General features: G+C 47.1%; 1 protein-coding gene across 1 annotated transcript in view; it reads right to left on the bottom strand.

Moving 5' to 3' along the window:
* Positions 1-6242: 6242 nt before the first annotated feature.
* Positions 6243-8009, bottom strand: part of CSNK1G2 (casein kinase 1, gamma 2) — a 23339-nt gene continuing 21572 nt past the window's right edge. The window contains exons 9-12 of the mRNA XM_005866717.2: positions 7816-7964; positions 7443-7526; positions 7244-7350; positions 6243-7119 (exon numbers count right to left, since the gene is read on the bottom strand). Coding sequence (XP_005866779.1) covers positions 7065-7119; positions 7244-7350; positions 7443-7526; positions 7816-7964 — 395 coding nt within the window. The 3' untranslated portion in view covers positions 6243-7064. The remainder of the gene's footprint in view (positions 7120-7243; positions 7351-7442; positions 7527-7815; positions 7965-8009) is intronic.

Raw genomic sequence — 8009 nt, 5'->3', positions numbered from 1 at the left:
AATCAATAAAAATTTACAATTTTTAATTATAAACCTGTGTTTTCTATCAAAATTACTTCTTGCGTGAATTTTGGGACACCCTATATTTAGAAAGAAGAAGCAAGAGGGAGAGGGAGAAACATCAATTGCCTCTCATAGGACAGAACCCCACAACCTAGGTATGTGCCCTGACAAGGATTCCAACCTGCAACCTTCTGATGTACGGGGGACACTCCAACCAACTGAACTACCTGGCCAGGCTAAAATGCTTAATTTTTAATTTGAATGTTTCTACTAGAGGCTTTTGATTTTGAAATTTGTTACTTTTTCATGTTTGTCAACTACAGATAAATTAAAATGGGACACGTCCCATGCATATTTAAAAACAATCCCTAAAATTTATGTGTTCATTTTTAGGCTTTTGAAAGGAAGTAAACCTTTTTAGAAATAGGTGTTTCTGTCCTGAAACTTGCATGTGAAACCCTGGTCTCATTTTACCTTGATATTAAAACATTTTAACAGTGGGGGGAAAATCAAGATCAATCCACACATGTACAAATCTCAGTAACCCAAAGTAGGATTTTTTAAAAATTATGTGGCCCTAGCTGGTTTGGCTCAGTGGATAGAGCGTCGGCCTGAGGACTGAAGGGTCCCGGGTTCAATTCCGATCAAGGGCACATGCCTGGGTTGTGAGCTCGATCCCCAGTAGTGGGTGTGCAAGAGGCAGCTAATCAATGATTCTCTCTCATCATTGATATTTCTCTCTCTCCCCTCTCCTTTTCTCTCTGAAATCAATTTTAAAAAATACATATACAGACAGTCTTCGGGTTACGTCGGACTCGAAGTACATTGTTTTGTGGTTACGTGGCCATCTCCCATTTATTTATAAATTAAAAAAAGTTACGTCATTTCGACGTATGTACATATGTGCTTTATGTTTTTTATTATTTATTTACCACAAGGTCAGGAATTGTTATCTTTCTTTTAAATTTTTTTTTACTGTTTCACTTCATTACTGCTGTGTATGTGCTCCATGTGAGTGACGTAGGTGCTTATGTAGGTGGGTTCCAACTTACGGCAAAAATCGCGTTATGTCGCGCTGTAGGAACAGATCTCCGACTAAACCGAGGACCTACTGTATATACATAAAAATTATGTGTCCCAGCCGATGTGGCTCAGTGATTGAGCACTGACCTATGAATCAGGAGGTCACGGTTTGATTCCTGGTCAGGGCACATGCCTGGGAGGCGAGTTTGATGTCTCTCTCTCTCCCCCTTCCTCTCTCTCTAAAATTAAAAAAAACAATACCCACATATCTTCGGGTGAGGATTAAAAATAATAATTACAGTAAAATAAACAAAAAGAACACATTCACTACAGAAATCAGTTGGTTGGGTGTCCTCCTGTGCACAAGGAGGTTGCTGGTTGGATTCGGTCAAGGGCACATGCCAGGCTTGTGGGCTCCATCCCTGGTAGGAGGTGTGCAGAAGGCAGCTGGTAGATGTTGCACTCTCACGTTGATGTTTCTCTCTCCCTCTCCTTTCACCACTCTCTAAAAATCAATAAACTATTTTTAAAAATATTTTCTTTATTGATCTCAGAGAGGAAGGGAGAGGGAGAGAGAGAGAGAGAAACATCAATGATGAGAGAGAATCATTGACAGGCTGCCTCCTGCACAGCCCCAACTGGGGATTGAGCCCACAACCCAGGCATGTGCCTTTGAGCAGATTTGAACCTGGGACCCTTCAGTCCACAAGCCAACACTGTATTCACTGAGCCAAACCAGCTAGGGCAATAAACTATTCTTTAAAAAAAGCCCTACCCCGTTTGCCTCAGTGGATAGAACATCGGCCTACAACTGAAGGGTCCCAGGTTAGATTCCGGCCAAGGGCACATGCCTGGGTTGCGGGCTCGATCCCCAATGTGAGGCATGCAGGAGTCAGCCAATGGTTTTCTCTCATCATTGATGTTTCTATCTCTCTCTCTCCCTTCCTCTCTGAAATAAATTTTTTTAAAGTCTACCCCGTTTGCCTCAGTGGATAGAACATCGGCCTACAACTGAAGGGTCCCAGGTTAGATTCCGGCCAAGGGCACATGCCTGGGTTGCGGGCTCGATCCCCAATGTGAGGCATGCAGGAGTCAGCCAATGGTTTTCTCTCATCATTGATGTTTCTATCTCTCTCTCTCCCTTCCTCTCTGAAATAAATTTTTTTAAAGTAAGTAAAATAGAACCATCATATGACCCAGCAATTCTATTTCGTGCATATCCTCCCGTTCACCTCAATCCAATTTGAATTAGTTTCTATCACTGGATACTCAGAGTCCTACCTGAGAGAATAAATATTATTACTACACTAGAAGCCCCGTGCACAAATTCGTGCACCAGTGGGGTCCCTTGGCCTGGCCTGCAGGATCCGGCCGAAACCAGCTCTCCGACATCCCCCAAGGGGTCCCGGATTGCAAGAGAGCACAGGCCAGGCCAAAGGACCCCACTGGTGCATGATTGGGGCTGGGGAGGGACACAGGAGGTTGGCCAGCCAGGAGGGACCATGGGAGGGCTCCAAGGCATGTCCAGCCCATCTTGCTCAGTCCTGATTGGCCTGACCCCAGCAGCAAGCTAAAATACCAGTTGGAGCGTCTGCCCCCTGGTGGTCGGTGCATGTCATAGCGAACGGTTAAGCAGCCTTAGCATATTATTAGCATATTATGCTTTGATTGGTTGAACAGATGACTGGACACTTAGCATATTAGGCTTTTATTATATAGGATAACCAGAATATGGAGACAACCTAAGTGTTATAGACGGAGGAATAAAGAAAATGCAGTATATGTTTTACATACATACATATGTAGTAAATATAATTCACTACGTATGTATGTATGTAAAAAGAATAGGATTCAGCTTTTAAAAAAGAAATCCTGCCATTTTCAACAACCTGGATGAATCTGAAAGACATTATGCTAAGTGAGGTAAGTCAGACACAGCAAGACAAATGACCTCACTTATAGGTGGAATCTAAAAGTTGAGCGCTGCTAGTGTTGCTCAGTGGTTGAGCGTGGACCCATGCACCAGGAGGTCACCGATTTGATTCCTGGTCAGGGCACATGCCTAGGGTTGCAGGCTCGGTCCCTAGTAGGGGGTGTGCAGGAGGCAGCTGATTGATGTTTCTATCTCTCCATCCCTCAACCTTCCTCTCTAAAATAAAAAATAAAAAATATTTAAAAAATAAATTAAAAAAAACAAAGCTGAAGTCATAAAACCAGAGAGTAGAATGGTGGTCCCTGAGGGTCAGGGACCAGGAAGATGTTGGTCAAAGGGCACACTTCCTGTTATAAGAGTAAGTCATGGGGATCTAATGTACAGTGTGGTGACCAACGTTAACAATACTGTGCTGTGTTGTGACAGCCACTAAATGGTCTCACTACACACACAAAGGACACATTACCCATAAACAAGAGGGGGAAAGTGCCAACAGAAATGGACATACAGAAGACCTGGCTGTTAAAATTAAATGGCAAGGACAATAAAGTTACTGCTATAAATCCGTTAGAAGAAAATGGGGCAGGAAGGTGAAAAGATGGATTTCAACCAAGAAGTAGAAACTACAAAGGGAGAAATGGAAACTAGTACTAAAAATATCTACAAAGAATTTACTGGATAGATGAAGAGCAGATAAAACACACAAAAGAGAAATAACAGATGCTCTTTGACTTATTATGATGGGATTACATCCCAATAAACCCATCATAAGTTGAAAATATTTTAAGTCGAAATGCATTCCAAACATCACAGCTAACCTGGCCCACCATGAACATGCTCACAACATGTATAACCTGCACTTGCCACCCTACCCAGAATCACAGGAGAGGCTCATAACGCACACTGCTAGCCCAGAAAAAGATAAAAATTCAAAGTACTGAATGAGTATCACTTTTGCACCATCATAAAGTTGAAAATTCATAAATCAATCCATTGTTCAGTTAGTTACTCTCTGTATATCCAAAGATAGTAAAATAATCCAAAAAATAAAAAAACAGAACAGAGTATCAGAAACCTGTGGGATCATGTATAATAGTCCTACGTATAGGTATCTGAAGCATTGGGGGGAAAGAGAAAATGGGCCAAAAAAAACAAACAAACCCAAAAAACTAACAAAAAAAAATGGAAGACATAAAGGCAGGAAAGTTTCCAAAATTGATGAAAGATATAACTCAAAGATCTAAGCAGCTCAGCAATGTACAGCAGGATATATACAAAGAAAACCACACACCATCATCAAATAACAAATATAAAGAACGAATTCTTAAAAGCAGCCAGACAAAAGGATACCTTACTTTGAAGGGAATAATGCTGACAACTCAGCTCTCATCAGGAACGTCTTTAAAATCCAGTCACCTTGCTTCATGTGTGTTTTGAAAAGCCTGACAAATTCTCTTGATTTGGTAAATTGTTTTGTCTTCTTACCTGTAGATCCTGAGGATTATCATCTTTAAAACAGAATCATTTTACTAGGCTCCGTCATGTACATGATGGTTTTCTAATGTCCCCAGGTGTACCTTCACCTCGGAGACTCAGGCCTCTTCTCTACCCACTGGTAGACGGAATGTTTCCAACACCAGTTCTGATTTTCTTCAGAGACTGGAATGACATATCCTGCCTTCTGTTTGTCGTCACCGCCACCTCCGATGCTTCACCCTTCGTGGTCCTCTCTTCATGCTCTTGTTCTTCTGCTTCCAAAGCCCTTCCTCAAACCTTTCTCAGAGTCTTGGCACCCTGCATTTTATTCTTTGTTTCTTAAATAATTTCTCAGATTTCCTGAGTTCAAGCCGCTGTTTCCAGTTTTTTCTTGCCCATTTCTGCCATTAGTTTATGAATTTCTAATCCAAGATGTTTTTCACACCGTCAAGTGCTATTGGAGGCAAGTCTGGCTGTTCTCCTGGGCTTTGCAGTTTCCACCTTGGGAGGTGGGTTTCCCATCTGCAGGTGGGAGGACCACATTCTGGATTCCCTAATTCCTTTGCCTCTGACCAGCCCTCCTGCCTGCATGCCCCACGAGACCTAAAGAGGGGCAGGAGTGAGCAGGAGGCCAAGATCCCACAGGAGAAGTGGGAACAGGGTGTTGAGCACACTTGGTCTATCTTCTGGTGGTTCTGTGTTATTTGAGGAGAAAATGCTGGGCCAGTCAGTTAAGAGTCTGCCACTGTCTTCAAGACCTGGAAATCCCATTAAACTTTTTCAAGAATGTTGACTTTTATCATTGCTTTGTTGGCTACTATCTGAGTCTGCTAGGGTGGCCCTGAGCAGCTCAATCCACAGACGTTTCTCACAGTGGAAGAGGCTGCAAGCCTGAGGTCAAGGTGCCAGCAGGGCTGTTCCTGGTGAGGGTCCTCCTCCTCCTGGCTGCCTTCCTGCTGCATCCTCACATGGTGGAGAGCGAGCCCTGGCCTCTTCCTCTCCTGACAAGGATACCAATCCTGCCGTGGAGGTCCCACCCTTGAACCTCATCTAACCCTGATCACCTCCCAAAGGCCCCACCTCATAACACTATCCCTCTGGGGCAGTGGGTGTCAACCCATGAATGTGGGAAGACACATTCAGTCCACAGCCACCCAGTCGTCCTGTCGGCACTCACAGCCTCTTTCCGCTCGCTCAGTGCTTGGGTGCACTCAAGACATCATTCTGCCTGACCGGCGTGGCTCAGTGGTTGGGCCTCAAACTATGAACCAACCAGGAGGTCACAGTTTGATTCCCCGTCAGGGCACATGCAGGGGTTGCAGGTTCATCCCCAGTGGAGGGTGTGCAGGAGGCAACCAATCAATGATTCCCTCTCATCACTGATGTTTCTCTCTCTCTCTCCCTCCCTCTCCCTTCCTCTCTGAAATCAATAAAACATATTAAAAAAACAACTTACCATCCTGATATAACAAGTACCTTGTTTCTTCTGGAAAGCAAGCCACTTAATGCTTTATTCTATGTGTGCATAATTGGCGAGGTCACCTGCTGTTCTGCACTTTGTGATCTCTCCCTTTCTTGTCATTCAGTAACAGTGGGGGTTTTTGCCTACCCACCAAGAACACAACCAAATCCAGCTCTTACACTCACTTTAGTTGTTCCTTTGTTCCTGACCATCCATTCTTCCCTGGCTACCCAAATCCTCTTTTGACACCACCTCCTAGGCTGTCCCTTCCCAGGGATGCGGGCATTTGAACTGCTGCTCGTCTCAGCAAAGCCTCTCAGAAAGACCGGACACTATACTCAGAACTGGTTTCATTTTCCTTTATTTTTTTAAAAAAGCCCCTAAGTTCTATGGTTTCCAGGAAGCATCAGAGAAACAGAAGTGCCATTTCTGTACACGTTGTAAAGCAACACCTAGATGCACACACCGCCGCCAATGCCCCAGCGGCTCCGCCCGCCCGACTGTGACTGCCTGGCCTCTGCCGCACCTGTGGGCTGAGACGGGGCTTTAAGGCGCTTGTTTCCTGCGGCTCAGTGACACTGAGCACAGACACAAGAAGCCCTCACACCGGGCACAGCCCTGGCCTAAGTGGCCACACAGGTGGCCGCCCCAGGCTCCAGGAGCAGGTGCAGCAGAACACCTGTGGGCCACACCGTCCAAGCTTTGGTGCAGCATTTTGGTTGGGGTGCCGCTCCCACCGCGCCTTCCCCTTTGGTTTGGGGAGGCCCAGAGTGGGCTCACCCCTGGCAGCAATGCCCCACAGTGCCCCCTCGAGAAAATGGCCTTTGGATAGAGGGAGACGAGCTAGACTTTATGACACTAATGGGGCAGGCAAGCTGGACGGCGCGGTGGCCGGGGCCTCCAGGTCACACTACTCACTTCAGCAGACATGGCGAAGGGGCGCAGGGCAGACGGCCGTTGTGTTTTCTTTTCCTTGTTTTAAATAGTTAATGCTCTTGGAAGGGAGGACTAGACACAGGTGTAGAAATTTCGGCCAAAGTCTTATGTGAAGGAAGTAACCCACGAGGGGTGAGCAGCTCCGGGCCACAGTCTATGTCTTGGCTGTGGGCCATCCAGACGAGCTCCTCCAGGAGCTGCAGCGGAGGGTGTGGGGAACCACCGCCAGGGTCACTTGTGCCTCTGCAGTGATTTCCTCTTTCTCCTCTTGAAGAAACAGCAGCACCTGGGGAGGGTGAGAGAGTGGGAAGTGCACACAGGTTGGGAGGGACAAGTTGGGTGCAGAGTAGAAAGGAGGTATCAGCTGGACCCAAGGCATCTCAGCCCCCAGACGCTGCCCAGGGTCTTACTTGGTGTCATCTGCCACCTCTACCTCTGCAGGCGCTGTGATGGGGGCGTTAGAGTGACCGGCAGTGGGATCGTCAGCATTCAGCTCCCCATTGGTGGAATTCAGTGCCTGGGTGAGTGGGTAGCAGAGAAGTCACGTGGGCTGTGATCTCCACCCCCCGCCCCCCCAGGGTTGTTGGGGTCCTTGGCCTGGCACCTCACCTGGTTTTTGCTGTATAGCTGGGCTTTATCCCTAGGCTGAGTATGCCCAGGCAGGTCGGTGTGAACTGTGCCAATGGGCGTAGGCTGCAAGGAGGGCAGGACAGGGTGCTGAGGCTGGGCACCACTCCACCCCTATGAACCAGGGTCCTACCTGAATCTGCACCAAGGCTCCAGGTACTTGGGTCCTCCTCCAGCTCAAGGCACAACCCCCAGGTCTAGGGTCCCACCCTCCACATTCAGGGTCTCACCCCCCACATCTGGGGTCCGACATCCCCAATGCCCTGGGACCCCCACATCCAAGGTAAAGCCCTCCAAGCCCAAAATCTTTCACAAATCCAGGGCCCCGTCCCACACCGGCCCTGCTCCCACATACCAGGGGCTTCCCCGCCCAGTCGTACTCGTAGTCAAACACAAAGCCGCTGCGGTCGAAGAGGTCTGTGAAGAGCTTGCGCAAGTAGTCGTAGTCAGGCTTCTCGAAGAAGTCCAGGCGCCGCACATAGCGCAGGTATGTGGCCATCTCCTCTGAGAAGAGCCAGCAGGGCTGGGGGTGGATGTGGGCAAGGGGGG

The sequence above is a fragment of the Myotis brandtii genome, unplaced genomic scaffold, assembly GCF_000412655.1.
Source record: "Myotis brandtii unplaced genomic scaffold, ASM41265v1 scaffold236, whole genome shotgun sequence".
In the NCBI taxonomy this organism is placed as follows: Eukaryota; Metazoa; Chordata; class Mammalia; order Chiroptera; family Vespertilionidae; genus Myotis; species Myotis brandtii.
This window is presented reverse-complemented; position numbering and strand designations above follow the sequence as displayed.